Source organism: Sphaeramia orbicularis, chromosome 20 (genome assembly GCF_902148855.1).
Source record: "Sphaeramia orbicularis chromosome 20, fSphaOr1.1, whole genome shotgun sequence".
Classification (NCBI taxonomy): Eukaryota; Metazoa; Chordata; class Actinopteri; order Kurtiformes; family Apogonidae; genus Sphaeramia; species Sphaeramia orbicularis.
In genome coordinates this window covers 40885129-40902867 of record NC_043976.1, presented here as the reverse complement: position 1 = coordinate 40902867, position 17739 = coordinate 40885129, and the positions used below count along the sequence as shown (strand labels likewise).

Below are 17739 nucleotides of genomic sequence, written 5' to 3'. Positions count from 1 at the left end.
ACACTTTCACGGTCTGAAAATTGTTTGGGGCTGTCCTCACACACCACGCCCACCTCACACAGCAGGTATATGTAAGTTTGACACACCCATACCAACACCCATGATGAGTTACACCTGTGGCAATCATCACAGCCACACCCTCTAAACAATAATTAAATTAAGGTCAAAATAAAAAAGAGGAATAAACAAACAAAACTGTATTTTGGCTCCAACACAAACATTAATGTCAAACAGAAGGAAAACAAAAAGCAAACTGAATAAAGTGCCGTCGTACTCGTCCAGTGTAGTGATGATATCTGATACATTCCATATACATCCATACTATCAGTTTAATATTTGAACTGGACCCACCTCTTTATATTGGATTTGATTACTTTTTGCATTGTAGTTTTATTTATTTTTCAGAAGCACATGTTCTATAAAGACAATGATGAGATCAGGATGTGTTCAGACCAGTGCTGTCAAACGATTAAAATTTTTTAATCTTTTTAATCACAGGGATGCTGTGGAATAATTTTGATTAATCACGATTAAATTTCATTCATTTTTAATCTATATTAATCATGTTTCATTTTGCATGAGCAAAGAGACTCAAGAAAGACAGGAATATATATACTCTTAACGTGTTTGTCGTAAGCTGGCCAACGTGTTAGCCAAAGTGCTAGCAGAATACTTTGCATACTGTGTATAATACTTTATGTCAGTCGACTGTTTCATCTTGGGGTTTTTTTGTCCTCATGTTTCCATCCAGAGGGCCAACATGCTGTTTAACGTCCTCCATCTTTATGGGTTGGTTCTTCTGTCTGTCACTATCGGCTCAACTGACCATTTTTTCATGCATGTTAACGTTAACTCTACTTGGACAAACTGACCCAAATGTGTCGCCAGAGATGTTCAGAGTCATTCTGCTGCAGATGGGTAAATGGAGTTAAAATTTTTAATCACATTAATTATGATGGATTAATCCGCATTAATGCGTTAATTTTGACAGCCTTAGTTCAGACTTTATATTCACATAAATATTACTGTTTCATAATGATGAGATTTTTCTTATAATCAAACCCTTTGATGTTTCCTCCTTTTATGCAGTTTAATGAGAACATACACATGAAAATGTAGATCTTTCTAATGCTACAAAAAAGTGACTTCAACTGAAACATAGTCAGTGAGTAGACATGTTTTCAGGACTCATGACATCTTTAGACAGAATTACAGTCTTACCTTGTACAGTTCTGTCCATCTGCAGTCCAGTTCCGGTTCCAGTTCTGACTCTGGTTCTGAATCTTTTTCCACACTGGGGACAGGAGGAGTCTCCTGATGGACCAGACTGGTCCCAGTATGAACTGATGCACTCTCTGCAGAACCAGTGTCCACAGCTGGTCCAGACTGGATCAGTCAGGACCTTCAGGCACAAAGAACAGGACTGTGGGTCCACCTCAGGACCAGGACTCCTCCTCCTCTTTCTGAGGACATGAACACATTTAGAATGAAGAACATTAGTGGGTCTTCATCATTAATGAAAAGCCACATGGAACTGGATCTAGTTACACCCCGAAGCTTCTTAAACTTAAGCTTCGTCTTAAATCTTAAACTTATTCAGATGTGATCCTTTACAGAAAATCCTACACACCACATAGAGAACAAACCAAATACAGCAGAAAAAAATGCATTAAACTTGAAAACAAAAATGCAGGTTAAATTTGATATGATTTTAGTAAAAAATCTTTTTTTTTTTTTTTGAAGTCAAACAACACATTATTAAACAAGATTTCAGGTATCATGACCAACATGGTAAAGAAATGCATAAAAATCATAAAGTCAGTTTTAAACAAAGTGTTTAATCATCATTTTATTTAACCATCTGATCAATTCATTAACTAACATTTGTGATTGGACTCAGTTTCACTGAAGGCTTTGCTGTCACTTGAGTTTGTAAAGGTCTACAATAAAACACAACACAAAAGCTCCTTAGGTCTGTTCTTCATTATGTTATTTTAATGTTATCATTTCCTTATTTCATGTGGACATTTTGATTTTTGTAATATTATGATTTTCTACTGAAATTAACAGATTTTTTAATCGTCAGTGTGAAAAGAAAATATGAAAAGAGTAAAATAACACAAACCCAAACTTGAATTATACTCATATCTGAATAATAATTAAGCTGTTATGAATCTCAGGTTTTAAGTTGTTTCTAACCCTATGCCCTTCTGATGGGAGGGGCAATGGCTGTTGCACCCATCTGAGCAAAAGGGAGTTCTAATGTCTGAAAACAGACATTAAAAATGACTTATTCCAGGCATTTTTCTATATTGAATAGAACAGAATGCCTTTAATACATTGGTATGTACAACGAAAAGAGGCAACTCTCTTGTGGTGCATAGTGCAAAACAGTTTAAAAGAAAAGTGTAAATATATACAGAATAAAACCAAACATGTTAACCAGCCAAGAATATGTTACACAGATGAACCTGAAATTCATGTATGAATAAAGTTGAACCTTGAACACAGGAGGTTTATTATAGTTAATGAAAACTAACACTACATCCAACAGTGAGAAAATGCTCCAAAAACTGAAATTAAAGTAGAAATGACCGTTTTCAGAAACATTCATTCAGTCAGTCATATACAGGCCTTTAAAACACACTGAGGGAAACCGTTATTTTTCAGTGGTGCCGAGGTGAATAAAATAAAAATAAAATGAATACAGAACGTGAGGCATAAACAAGTTGAACCATGAAACAATACATGGAAAGAACTGCAAAAAAAAAATTACCAGGGTTATAGCTATAAGTAAGCTATAAAAAACTTATAGGAAGAAAGCCCTGAAAAACACCTACATAACTCACACTGAAACTACTGGAACTCGTCATTCATTGCGGTAAAAATGGAACAAAAACTATCGATGCACTCGTGAAAATGTTTAAAACGAAACCGAAATCATGACCGAACTTTTCATACCTGAGGATACGCGTTTTCCACACTTTTATCGTTAAAATAATCACATGACGACGATAAAGCTCTTCCTCCTCTTCCGCGTTTTCCGTTATCGTGGCCACGCCTCCAATGACGTCAGAGGAGTGTGGGTGAAGTGGAGGTTCTGTCACCTGAACTGTTTGGCCTCAGATGAACAGAACATATAGACATATTTATACATTTTCACAACATATATCCCACCAGCGTGTATTGTTGAAAATATTCAGATATTGAAAATACGTGTACATTCTGTAAACAAAACTCAGAAACACTTCTTCATTTATTCTTTTATGGCCTTTATTCTCTTTATTTTTTGGACCCAAAAATAATATTGTACATTGTGATAGTTCTGTGCAGGTTTTAATGAGGTGTTCTTAACATAATCTTCATTTTCTGTTTCTATTAGTTTATATAGTGATGTAATTATACGCTAAATAATTATAAGTGAATGTTCAACCTTAGAATGGTATTTACTTTATTTATTTTATTTGTGTATTTATTTTTGAAGTGTGGAGGTATTTTACTATTTTGGATCAATTCTCTTTCTTTGGACCCATCTTAGTCAGAAAACTCATCCTGCTTGAAAAAAACAGTTCAACACCCTGAATCTTGTACCTGCATAAAGTGTTTTATTGTGATTCTTGTGTTTTTCATCCTGTATTTCCTGTATGTTCTGATTGTATCTTTATGTGGAGGCTGAGAAAAGCACATGTCATCATTAGAACCTGACAAAACCACTCATCTGATGGTGGACTCAGGCTTTTCAGTTTCAGAGACAAACGTAGAGGTTTAACAAGATCCACAACCTCCATGACTGAGAAACTCCTCCACCATCAGGATGATTCTAAGGGCTGGACCCAGAAAAGATCCTGGACCCAAAAAAGGTCCTGGACTCAGAGAAGATCCTGGACCCGGAGAAGATCCTGGACCAAGAGAAGGTCCTGGACTCGGAGAAGATCCTGGACCCGGAGAAGATCCTGGACCAAGAGAAGGTCCTGGACTCGGAGAAGATCCTGCACCTGGAGAAGGTCCTGGACATAGAGAAGGTCCTGGACCCAGAGAAGATCCTGGACCCAAAAAAGATCCTGGACCCAGAGAAGATCCTGGACCCAGAGAAGGTCCTCTCCATCGACTACTCCGCCCACATGTACACACACTGGAACCAAAGTTCTAGATCTATTATTACTACATCTACTACTAATACTACTTTCAACCTTTGGCAAAATAAAGACTGATAAAACATATTTGTATTTAATTCTCTCTTAAACCTCATGTTTCAGAATAGACTCTTCACTGTATGTTTCATATTTGTAAAACACAGAACATGGTCACATCAGTTTCCTACCAAACTAAGGAACTTTTTTTTGCTCTTATTTTTTGCCCAATATTTGTGGCAAAAACGGTGAAACGAAGGCTGAACAAACTAATTTTAGTGTTGATTTTTATATTTCGTTGGTGTAGCTTCATCATGTGGTTTTACTTTGTTTCATTTTATTTGCAGACCAACTTGCATTGGTCAATAATCACATGACATTTACAAAAACACTTATGTTTTTATTTATTCTTTTATGTAACAACTCACTAATTTGTACATCAATTTTAAAGCACCTGGAAAAAAACAGTCTGAATGTAAAGAAAAGTAGAGTCTCTACAAGTATTAGCACAAGCATATGATATCTGATGCCTAATATTTAAGGTGGTACTTACCGGCTACAGTGTATTAAATTGTAGTATATCGTCACAACAACCTTTATTCTGAAAAGCTTTGGAAGCTTCACTCAATAAAAAAAATATGAATACAAAAGAGATTTAAAAAAAATCAGAATCATTTCAAAATTAATCTGGCTAAAAAATATGAGACAGACTGATCAGGGTGTGTTTTCTTGATTATTTTCATTTGTGTGTTGGACCGAGTGTGTTGGACATCTGGAGTCACAACAGCTTCAGCTGACAGCAGCGATCATGGCTGAACTGGCCTTTACTCCAGCTTCTTCTCTGGACTTTACAACAGACCAGAACCTGCAGGACCAGAGGAGAAAAGGTTTAGCTTTAAATGATGTGACGGCCCCTGCTTAGGTGTCTGAGAGTGTGCTTGGTGGTGATGTCATTCTGTGTTCTCTCTTGAGGTGATCAGCTGAGACATCACAGTGACTGGGAGCACCTGGGCCCGGTGTTCCTAAGGACCATAAAAGTGCCAGATCCAGCGTGGCGCTTCACTCTCTCTCTCTCTCTCTCTCTCTCTCTCTCCCGCCGACCAGCACCTTTTATTTGATTTACTTTTTGTTTCTTTCAGCCACACAACCTTACACTTATACTATCCACACATCCACATGCACACCACTGACATTACTGACTTACACACCTCATATTTATTGTAAACTTTGGTTATTTTGCGTTATGCTTTAATAAATATTTTGCATTAAGTTAGCACTGTGTATTTCTCCCATCTTTTTGTCATGGCCTAGAGCCGGGTTATGACAATGATGATTTGTCTAAATATTGTCCATTCTGGCTCCAAAAAGGTGCCAACATGGTCACGGCCAAATTGCAAGCTAACTTTTGAGGAGATGTGGGTGTGTTTATTTGTCTTTTAGAACATAACTGCTATGACAGAATCAGGAAAAGACATTTTATTTTTCTATTTCACTGCTTTTTTTCTCACCACACCACTCGTTCTCTTCATTCAGTCTATTGCTCTCTTGACCACCGTTCTCTCTCCCTCATTCGCTGAGTGGAGAGGAGGCGGAGTCTGAACACCTTGGTTTTACAAACACAAGAAACATTACGTACTTGGGTAAGGCTGTGTATTAGCAAGAATCTGGCAATACGATACAAATCACAAAACTAGGATCACGATAATATACAGTATGTTGTAATAGTATTAACAAGGCAATATTTTTTATGTTTTGATTCTTTTTTTTTTTTTTTAAGATTATTTCCTCGAAAAATTGCATTCAACCAGAAATTTGCACAGACACTAAATAAGTTTTTGATCGATTAGAAAAGGATTTAATGCTATATCATAAAACTTTCCTCTGTTTGGGTAGTTTAAACATCCATCTTTCAAAACAAACACACACACACACAGAGTACAATACCCATGTGAATATAGAAATAAAAGAGTAAAAAACCCATGTGAATATGTAAATAAAAGTGTAAAATTCCCATGTGAATATAGAAATAAAAGTGTAAAATACCCATGAGAATATAAAAATAAAAGAGCACAATACCCATGTGAATATGTAAATAAAAGTGTAAAATACCCATGTGAATATAGAAATAAAAGAGTAAAATACCCATGTGAATATGTAAATAAAAGTGTAAAATACTCATGTGAATATATAAATAAAACAGTAAAATACCCATGTGAATATGTAAATAAAAGTGTACAATACCCATGTGAATATGTTAATAAAAGCGTAAAATACCCATGTGAATATGTAAATAAAAGTGTACAATACCCATGTGAATATGTTAATAAAAGCGTAAAATACCCATGTGAATATAGAAATAAAACAGTAAAATACCCATGTCAAAATAGAAATAAAAGAGCTTGCAGGATTCCCAAAAATATAACAAAAAAGAAAACCAAAAAACTAAAATGAACCTCTGCCGTGTCTGCATTTGAATAACTACCTTAAAAAAATATAAATAAAGTACATTTTAATATCAAAATATTCATTCATTCATTATCAGAACCCGCTTTATCCTCACTAGGGTCATGGGGGTCGCTTGGAGCCTATCCCAGCTACATAGGGGCGAAGGCGGGGTACACCCTGGACATTTCGCCAGTTCACCGCAGGGCTGACATATAAATATCAATATAGTATTGTGAAATTAAATATTGCGATATATTGCAGAACCAGTATTTTCTCACACCCCTTGTACTTGTCTGTTAAAGGCGTTAACCTTCCATAAAAGTCAATAAGATGCAATAACGTACCCATTAAACTCCTGAACGTCATATAGAACGTTACATAAAGTATTTTGATTATGATGCATTTACACCCACTTTGTGTGATTCAGTTCATTGGCAGAGGGCATTGTGGGTCAGTATCTGTTGTTCTTATTGTTTAGGTCTAAAACTGTTTTAATACACGTCGACTGTGCGATAAATACGGAACAATGATCTGAGGTTGAACAAAGAAAAACAGAATGTGTTGACCAGTAGGCGTCCATCCTTCTGTTGTGGACTGCAGGATACAGTCTTACCAGTCAGATCTATTGTCTGCTCCCACACATTCTTCTTTTTTTCCTCTTGGATGGTTAAAGTCACTCTTTCAGTGTTTGGTACCAGGCGGACTTGAAACATCGGGTGATAATTTGGCCCAAAGTCCAAGTCGAAATCGTCTTCCTGCAGAACAATTAGCATCAACAAAGTGAAGTAGAAGTAACAGTGGTTCGATCCCATTGTAACGTGTACCTTCTCCTCACCTGAGGCTGGATCAAATTGCCTTCAGGACACAGAACGTTGTACTTCCGCTCTCGGATCAGATCTAATGGGGTGGGGGTTTCAATGACTATGTCAGTCATATGTTGAGATTTCACCTACAGAGACATTACAGCGTTTTATGAGCAACTCATAAGGCAACAGGTTGGTTTAATACGGCAGTAACACAGACTTCTGGGTCCTTGTACAAGATCAGTGTGAGTTATTTTAATGGTTCAGTGGTGGAACGTTCAGGACCCTCAACATGACTCTTACCACCTGCTGACACGACAGGAGCAGGTGATTATCTTCCGACAACGTATGGGTCACAAGAGGCTGAAACAGGGCTCCTACAGGTTTCTACCAGTTAAATTTAAGACTTCTCAAGACCTTTTTAAGACTACTTAGAACAGAATCTAATGCCCAAAGTCTGCGATAACTGGTATTAGGGTTTGGTTTGATTTTTTAAAAAAAAGTCTGCAAATGTAATTACTAGTTTCTCACACTGTATTTACTTATAAAATACAACTGAAATATTTTCTTAAACCCCAAAGATTAGAGTTCAGATGTGACACTGGAGGAAAACTGGACTTTGTAAATCCACCTCACCTACTTCAGATCTATGAGGTAAAGGTAAGACATTCTCCACAGATTACATGGATCTCTTACATGGACAATGGAAATATTTCTGAAACAAATTCCACTGACATCATACAAATGTTTCCAGAACGGTGGGAGTTTTGTAGCGATCGGGTCATTGAAACTAGTCCCTGCTTTACATGAAATTACTGGAAAACAACAGGCTTCTTCGTACATCAGGGGTCTCAAACATGCGGCTAGGGGGCCAAATGTGGTCCGCCAAAGGTTCCAATCCGGCCTGTGTGATGAATTTGCAAAGTGCAGATTATCTGACTGTAGATCAATATGATCTACAGTGAAATAACAGCATAATAGCCTACAAAAAATAATGGCTCCCTATTTTCTTCTCGGTTTGCTGTGAAAAAAACAAACAAACACATTTTGCTTATTAAATAATGACAACTTGAAATTTTTGTCTTTGTTTTTGTGCAAAAAATAACATAAAATTATGAAAATGTTTACATTTACAAACTATCCTGTAACAAGAAAATGTGAATAACCTGAACAAATACGAACAACCAAGAAAATTAAGCACAATTTTGACAATTTTCTGCCTGTTACTAAATGTTTAGTGTCTTTGTAGGTCCGATCCATAATGCACATGTAGAAATGATAAGTTGAGGCTTAATATTGTTAAAAGTGCACTTATTTTTCTTAGGAAATTTCACTTTTGTCAGGTTATTCACATCTTTTTGGTTTGGATAGTTTATAAAAGTAAGTATTTCAGTATAAGACTGAAACTAAAATTGGGTTTTTATTTCAGGATAAAATCTTGCCCTTTGTTTAAAGCTAAGAACAGACTTGTTGCTGCCACTTTTATGTCTGTGCTCGATTATGGGGACATTATTTATATGAGCTTAAATGCCCTCGATACTGTTTGTCATGGTGCTCTGAGGTTTATCACAGGCCTCAGAGCCAGGACTCATCCTTGTCTTTTATACGCCCGAGTTGGATGGACAGATCTTTTTGCACGCAGACTGAAACACCAGTATTCTATTACTTATAAATGTATCCTAGGTCTGCTTCCATCCTATGTGGTGGTCTACATTTGTTGGAATGACTTGAATAATTACAGTCTCCAGTCCCAGGATCTGTTATCTTTACGGGTTCCAAAAGTCAAAACAGAACTGGGAAAGAAAGCTTTTAAATATTCTGCTCCCACTGCCTGGAAAAACCTTCTGAAGGACATTAAACTGAAGGAACTGGTCTCTTTTAATCCATTCAAAGTCATTTTAAATCAAACGGAAAAGGATAAATGTGGGTGTAGATGTTTTTCTAATTGATTGAATTGGGTTCGGCTTTGAGATGCTTTTAAAGAACATTGTTGTTATACTTTTAGAATCTTTTAAAATACTGGTGATGTTTTGTATGTATGTTCTTATCAGTTTTAAGCTTGCTTTTAGTACTGATTTTCATTGTGTTTATGTATATTTTTAGTGTGGATTTCCATTTCGTGTAACTTCTGCTGCTGCTGTCTTGGCCTGGACATTCTTGAAAAAGAGATTTTTAATGTCCATGAGCTTTTTTTCCTGGTTAAATAAAGGTTATAACATTTTCATAATTTAATGGGGGGTTTTTTGCACTAAAATTAAGAAAAAAATTTGGAGTTGTCATTATTTAAAGGTTATTATGCTATTGTTTTACTGGTCTGGCCCACTTGAGATCAAATGGGGCTGAATGTGGCCCCTGAAAGACAATGAGTTTGAGTCCCCTGTTCTAAATACTGAATATATGGGCTTTTGCTTCTGTTGAATTGTCATCACAGTTTTTAATAAGGAATTTTGGGCTTAAAAAAAAAAAAATCTTTACCGCATCCAGAACGACGTTACACGGCAGCATTAACACGAACAGGTTCTGCGACCGCGTTCTGTAGTTGACTGGTGCGAGGAGCAGCAGGACTCGGCATCTGACTGATCTGGTGTACTGAATACTCCTCTCCAGAAGACCATACTTAGACAGACTGCAGACGTTGATGACCACATGAGAACTGGTGATGTCTAGCGGCTTAATGAAACTCATTCCATCGTCGGTGATGTTGACGACACACAGCCACTTCTTAGAGCGTTGAACTGGAAAACACAGACGTCAGACATTTTCACAAAATACACAAGTCTGTGTATTGTATCATATCGTTTTACATTCAACACAATGCAGTGAATGAGTTCATTTTTGCTGCTTTATGTGGCATCATGACGCTCGTAGATCCACGCGCTCAGTGGGTTTCTGTGACGATCACACATTAGCATTCAATGTCATTTCATTTATTTCATTTCATCACAGCCTCTTTAATAACACTGGTCTACTTTTCTTTTTTTAGAAACTATCGGCTTCAGAGATTAAATGTGCAAAATGTTACGTATGTTAATAAGATTAACTGGAAAACAAATGACCAAAGTGCTGGTTTGTTGATGTTTTCAAGGTATATGATAAAGTGTTATTACACATTTATACTGGTTTATGTGCATTTATACTGGGGCGCCGCTAGCAGTTGTGTGCCCCATGAAAGCTAAACGATGTGGGCCCTTTATGAAATTCAGTATCTTACCGATTTGCCGGGGGGGTTGTTTATAGCCGTGGGGGTACAGTCCATAACTAACACAAAAGTGAAACTTAACTTTCAACTTAACGTCCTACTCCCGGCTCCTACGCCTCTATTACAGAGTATACTCCATATTTGTCCTGTGTTGGCTTCTCTGCGCTGCCCTGTAAAAGCTCAGACAGACTTTAAAATACTCCTCCTCACTTACAAAGCCCTTCATTTCCAGGCATCCACTGATCTGAAAGAGCTTTTAGTTCCATACACTCTGAACATGCAGTTTTTTTGGTGGTTCCTACAATCTCCAAAAATAGAACAGGAGCTAGAACCTTCAGCTATCAAACTCCTCTACTGTGGAACCACCTCCCGCCTCTGAACAGGAAACAGACACCCTCTGTACGTTTAAGAGGAGGAAGAAAACTTTCCTTTTTTATAAAGCTTATAGTCAGGGTGGCTCAGACTGCTCTTACCTATGGGCTATAGGCATTAAAAGACATTTAAGATCTGTTTGATGAGTTACATTACATTACACTGTGTGAAAACACCATAGGGTTAGAGTTAGGGAAGACTGATGACACACTGAGCTCCACTCTGCTCCTCCTTCTCTCTGACCTCTTCTCTGACCTCCTCTCTTCTCCTCCTCCTCTCTGACTTCCCCTCTGCTCCTCCTCCTCTCTGACCTCCTCTCTTCTCCTCCTCCTCTCTGACTTCCCCTCTGCTCCTCCTCCTCTCTGACCTCCTCTCTTCTCCTCCTCCTCTCTGACCTCCTCTCTGCTCCTCATCCTCTCTGACTTCCCCTCTGCTCCTCCTCCTCTCTGACCTCCTCTCTTCTCCTCCTCCTCTCTGACCTCCTCTCTGCTCCTCATCCTCTCTGCTCTCCCCTCTGCTCCTCATCCTCTCTGCTCTCCCCTCTGCTCCTCCTTCTCTCTGACCTCTTCTCTGACCTCCTCTCTTCTCCTCCTCCTCTCTGACTTCCCCTCTGCTCCTCCTCCTCTCTGACCTCCTCTCTTCTCCTCCTCCTCTCTGACCTCCTCTCTGCTCCTCATCCTCTCTGACTTCCCCTCTGCTCCTCCTCCTCTCTGACCTCCTCTCTTCTCCTCCTCCTCTCTGACCTCCTCTCTGCTCCTCATCCTCTCTGACCTCCCCTCTGCTCCTCCTCTATTCACGCCCCAGCTGAGTTCTTCCTTGGAGTCTTTGTGTTTTCTGTCCTCACAGGTTTTCCCTGGATCATCTCTGGAGCTGCTGCTGTGGTCCTGCTTCTGTCCGGCTCCAGCCTCATTATTCATTTATCCATATTGTTGTGATAGTGTTTATTATAAAGTTACACAGATGATAGAGGTTTCTGTTGTTGGTTCTAACAGCTGTAGTACAGTATAGTTATCATTTACTCTCTCTCTCTCTCTTTCTCTCTCTCTCTCTCTAAATGTAAAGTGTCATGAAATAACTTTTGTTATGATGCACTGCTATATAAATACAATTTGATTGATTGATTACTTAAAAGTACGGTGCATGAATATAAATACAGGTAAGGCCTCGACCTGTCCAAGCATAAACCTTAGCTGCGTTAGCTGATGGCAGCATTAATATGCATTGAATTCAATGGTCTGTTAGCTAGCCTGCTAATTAGCTCAGGTAACTCTTATCAATGTGTTTGTACATTTATACTGTTATGAACACAACGTTCATTCATTCAATTTCTGAACCTGCTTTATCCTCACTAAGGTCATGGGGGTCGCTGGAGCCTATCCCAGCTACTTATGGGCGAAGGTGGGGTACACCCTGGACATGTCACCAGTTCATCATAGGGCTGATGAACATTCAATGGTTGGGGCTAACATTTATTAAGGACCTGAAACGACTCATTATGATACTGTTAGTGGATGTGGGTGGGGTTTATTATGATACAGTTAGTGGATGTGGGTGGAGTTTATTATGATATTGTTAGTGGATGTGGGTGGGGTTTATTATGACACTGTTAGTGGATGTGGGTGGGGTTTATTATGACACTGTTAGTGGATGTGGGTGGGGTTTATTATGATACTGTTAGCGGATGTGGGTGGGGTTTACTGTGACACTGTTAGCGGATGTGGGTGGGGTTTATTATGACACTCTTAGCGGATGTGGGTGGGGTTTACTATGACAGTGTTAGCAGATGTGGGTGGGGTTTATTATGACACTGTTAGCGGATGTGGGTGGGATTTATTATGACACTGTCAGTGGATGTGGGTGGGATTTATTATGATACAGTTAGTGGATGTGGGTGGGGTTTATTATGATACTGTTAGTGGATGTGGGTGGGGTTTATTATGACACTGTCAGCGGATGTGGGTGGGGTTTATTATGATACAGTTAGTGGATGTGGGTGGGGTTTATTATGATACTGTTAGCGGATGAGGGTGGGGTTTATTATGACACTGTTAGCGGATGTGGGTGGGGTTTACTATGACACTGTTAGCGGATGTGGGTGGGGTTTATTAAGACACTGTTAGTGGATGTGGGTGGGGTTTATTATGATATAGTTAGTGGATGAGTGTGGGGTTTATTATGATACAGTTAGTAGATGTGGGTGGGGTTTATTATGATACTGTTAGTAGATGTGGGTGGGGTTTGTTATGATACTGTTAGTGGATGTGGGTGGGGTTTATTATGATACTGTTAGTGGATGTGGGTGGGGTTTATTATGATACTGTTAGTGGATGTGGGTGGGGTTTATTATGATATTGTTAGTGGATGTGGGTGGGGTTTATTATGATATTGTTAGTGGATGTGGGTGGGGTTTATTATGACACTGTTAGTGGATGTGGGTGGGGTTTTCAGTGTCTCTCCAACTCCACCCACTTGTTTCCATGAAGGCAGCGTGGTGGAGGCCGTGTCGTCTACCTTTAGCTTTTATAAATGCAGTTCACAAACCAATGACTGACGTCACAGAGGGTTCTGTCACTATTTACAGACCGTCTGTGGACCTGCCCTGTGGGTCTTGGGTGTAAAGGGTTTGTAAACCACTGTTCTGCACAACCATCCATCTGACTGTCCTCCAGCTCCACCTTCAGGATCAACTTTGCTACGACAGCTGTAAGAACATCAGGACAGATGAACTGGATACCATCCTTACCGGGTTCTGTCTCACAGTGTGGGAAGTGGAGCTGACGAACAGCGTCTTCTGGACACTCGATATTCAACAATGGCCCTGCAGCCCCCGAACCAGATGACTCCAGGAGGTTCACATCCCAATAGACAGTCCTGTACTGAAGGGTCGCCTCTCCATCCACAACAAACACCAATCCAGTCTGACTACAATGGAACGAACCCGGACGGGGACAGCTGAACCTGTAAAACACAGCACAAAAGTAAGATTTAGGCCTTAGGTCCATGTGTTCCAGCTGCAGGTTTAATGTCCACAGGAAGTCAAGTGTGTCTAACACGTCTGGTAGCTGTACGTGATTTGTGCTGTTTCATGAGTTGGAGCATAAACACAGGTTGTTTCTCCTCTAGAGATGGAAGCTGCTGATGGAACGTGTGAGTAAAACCAGAAGAGAAGGACTGAGCCAGTGGAAACACAGAGCTGAATGACAAACACAGTGGACAAGCAGCATCAATAGCTGCTGTCTGAATTACATGGGAAAATGTGTTAATGTTCGTACTGAAAGCAGCAGAACTCCGTTTACCACCTAGAGATGGGACCTGGGAAAATCCAAAGGCTCTGCTCAGAATCTGCTTTAGCTCAGAATATTTCAAGTTTCACATTTTTCACTAGATTGGGTTGAAATTTTTACTGAACGTCCAAGAAACCTAAAGGAACATTCATTCATTTAATTCAGTTCTATCGTACGTAGAAGTTATTTGGCCCTGTAGAAAATCCTGAACACTACGAACTGGGCTAAACATAAATGAATAAAGTAAACCGGCTCATTTTTATCGCAGATATTTAAAGAATAGTACGAGTCTGGAAACACAAGGACACATTCATTTCTAAAAACTAAAGATTCTTTTTGATCAGGTAATGAATCATTTCATTTATTTACATGGACATATGTTATAAATGATGTTCAGTACAAACCTTAACCCAGTCCAATGAACATAAACATCTGCTGAGGTTTAGAGAACACAAACAAACGATGACATTAAGCCCCAAGAGACAACGTCAAATACTCAGAGTTAAAAAGGAACCTGCAGTAGAGCTCTGGGATTTTCAACAGTCTGGTGAGTTTAGTTGAAAGAATGTGAAGTGCAAAGAATAAAACAATAACTTTCTGTATTAATATTTATTTTCCATTTTCTTACTTGTATGCAATGAATCCAAACCCCTGTGTTACTTCAGGTGTGAACTCCTGTAATTTACAAAGGTTTCGTTACGTCCACATGCACTGTTTAGTTTTCATTTGTGACTTTACCGTCGTTTGTCCAAATGGTTGACGTTTGTGTTTGTGTACCTCCCAGTTGGACGCTCCAGCCTGAGCCTCTGCACAGACAAGCTGCTTCTCTGGATCTGTATGACAAGATTTAGATTGACAAGATTTAATTTAGATTAAATATCCTGTTCGGACTTTATATTCACATAAATAATCTACAAAACTGGTTGGTAGCTTGGTTTGAGATGCCAGTCTGGAGAAAAGTATTGATTAAAAAGTGAGGCATCAATAATGTCAGATGCCTTGGACAGCTCTATAAAAAGTGCAATGAAATATTTTTTTACAGTTTAGTGCAGAGGTCTCAAACATGCGGACTGGGAGCCAAATGTGGTCCACCAACGGGTCCAGTCTGGCCCCTGGGATGAATTTGTGAAATGCAAAAATGACACTGAAAATATGAATCATTTTATTTCAGGTTCCACATACAGACCAATTTCATCTCAAGTGGGTCGGATCAGTAAAATATTATCATAATAACCTATAAATACTCACAACTCCATATTTTTCTCTTTGTAAATGCAAACATTCTCATGTCATTTTCCTGTACTTACACTCAAACAAACTATCATTTCACAAAAGCGCAAATAACCTGAAGAAATATGAACATTTTGAAATGTCTGAAGTGCAGTTTTACCAATATTCTGCCTGTTATTTAATGTTTTGTGTATTTGTAGATCCACTGTGATCTGGAAGTTGTAATGTACATGTGTAAATGATAAACTGAAACATAATATTATAAAAACTGCACTTAGTTTTCTTAAGAAATTTCAGTTTGTTCATGTTATTTCCATTGTTTTAAAGGATAGTTGGTAGATGTAAACATTTGAATCGCATAATTTTACTTTTTTCGCTCTAAAACACAGAGGAAAGTTTGGAGTTGACATTATTAATATATTATTATGTTACTATTTCACTGGTCTGGCCCACTTCAGATCCAATTTGGCTTAATGTGGCCCCTGAACTAAAATGAGTTTGGCACCCCTGGTTTAGTATTTGAATAAAATCATTTAAAACCTTAGTATAGATTTAATTGCTTTTTGCAGTGCAGTTTTTTTTTTTTTTTTTTCAAAAACAAGTTATGTAAAGATGATGATGAGATCAGGATGTGTTCAAACTTTATAGTCACATAAATATTAGTGTTTCATAATGATGAGATTTTTCTTATAATGATACCCATTGACAACTTATCTTTTTTTTTTTTTTTTTTTGCAGTTCTGTATTTTTCTAACCTTGTTTGATGAGAACATACGCATGGAAATGTAGATCTATCTAATACTACAAAAATGTGACTTGAAATTAAACATAATAAGTGAGCAGACATGTTGTCAGACAGAATTACAGTCTTACTTTGTCCAGTTTTGTCCATCTTCAGTTCAGTTCTTGATCTTTTTCCACACTAGAGATAAGAGTGTATTTATTATCTGTGTCACACTGCTTGAAAAGAGTCACAAATTTCAACATGCATGAATAACCTTGAACCTTAAACACAGCAGGATTATTATAATTTATGAAGACTAACACTACATCCAGCAGTGAGAAAATGCTCCAAAAACCCCCCCAGAAGTTATAGTAGAAATGACAGTTTTCAGAAACATTCCCACATTCAACCATTTAAACCATCATTTTCAATGGTGTTGAGGCAAATAAAATAAAATAGCTCAGAAAATAAATATAGAACATGAGGCATAAAAGAGTAAAACCATGAAACAGGACAGCAGGAAGTTACCAAAGTTAAAAAAAATAAAATAAAATAAAATAAAATAAAATAAAATAAATAAATAAATAAATACGGTAAAACAAAATAGGAAAAAAAAATATATAGGAAAAAGTTAAAATGTAAAAAATTAAAAGAAAAGACAAGTGCAACTGAATCTTCAAAAGCTTAAAAAAATAAATAAATAAATAAACTGTGGGTACAGGGAGTTTCCATTTTCCCTCAATGACGAACAAGAATAATAATAATAAAAAAAACAACAACAATGAAATGACTTTTATTTGACAATGAGCACTTCTAAAGTATTAGAAGTTCTTTGTATGTCCTTCACTCTTTTCACTCATGCTCTCAGTTTCTGTAAATCACTGTTTTCCCTGAAAAACTCACAACAGACTCAAACCAAACAGAACTGGTCTGTTCATGACGGTGAAAATGGAACTAAAACTATTAATGCACTCGTGAAAATGTTTAAAACTAAACTGAAATAAACGACTGAACTGAACTTTTCATACCTGAAGTTTGACAGATGCGCTTTTTTTTTCACACACTTTAATCGGTAAAATAATTAGACAATAGTCTCGTCTTCTTCTTCTTCCGCATTTACAGTAGTTTATTCTTTCCGTTGTCGTGGCCACGCCCCCCAATGACGTCAGGAAGGTGTGGGTGGAGTCGTGGCTGCGTCACCTGGATTCTTCGGCCTCAGATGATCCAGAAAAGCCAACGTTATCCCAGAACTAAATCCTGTTAACATATATATTGGTAATATCTGTCCTTTACTGAGTGATAAAGCCACTAACCAATGTATTAGAGAAATTATTCAAATTGTTTCCAAACCTGCAGCTGTTTTTTATTGGAATAATATTTACTCTGACATAGACTGGAAAAACACTTGGATCCTGTCAAAGAAATGTATTATTACTAATAAGGTACGAGAAGTTACTTTTAAATTGATCCATAGATGTTATCCAGTAAAGACCTATATGATTAAATAGAAAAGAAATATTGATACTCTTTGTTCTTTTTGCAGCATCGCAGA

At 37.9% G+C, this 17739-nt stretch overlaps 2 protein-coding genes across 2 annotated transcripts in view; both read right to left on the bottom strand.

Moving 5' to 3' along the window:
* Positions 1–3033, bottom strand: part of LOC115411288 (protein NLRC5-like) — a 92026-nt gene extending 88993 nt beyond the window's left edge. The window contains exons 1-2 of the mRNA XM_030123364.1: positions 2962–3033; positions 1222–1463 (exon numbers count right to left, since the gene is read on the bottom strand). Of these exons, the coding sequence (XP_029979224.1) occupies positions 1222–1240 (19 nt within the window). The 5' untranslated portion in view covers positions 1241–1463; positions 2962–3033. The remainder of the gene's footprint in view (positions 1–1221; positions 1464–2961) is intronic.
* A 1484-nt stretch (positions 3034–4517) lies between these two features.
* LOC115411318 (NACHT, LRR and PYD domains-containing protein 1-like) lies at positions 4518–17328 on the bottom strand. The gene is made up of 9 exons (XM_030123420.1): positions 17216–17328; positions 16337–16385; positions 15011–15066; positions 14862–14908; positions 13693–13907; positions 9854–10113; positions 7411–7524; positions 7189–7330; positions 4518–4995 (listed from the first exon to the last, which is right to left on the bottom strand). The coding sequence occupies exons 2-9, from the start codon at positions 16353–16355 to the stop codon at positions 4979–4981; spliced, it is 870 nt and encodes a 289-aa protein (XP_029979280.1). The 5' UTR covers positions 16356–16385; positions 17216–17328; the 3' UTR covers positions 4518–4978.
* Positions 17329–17739: the final 411 nt, after the last annotated feature.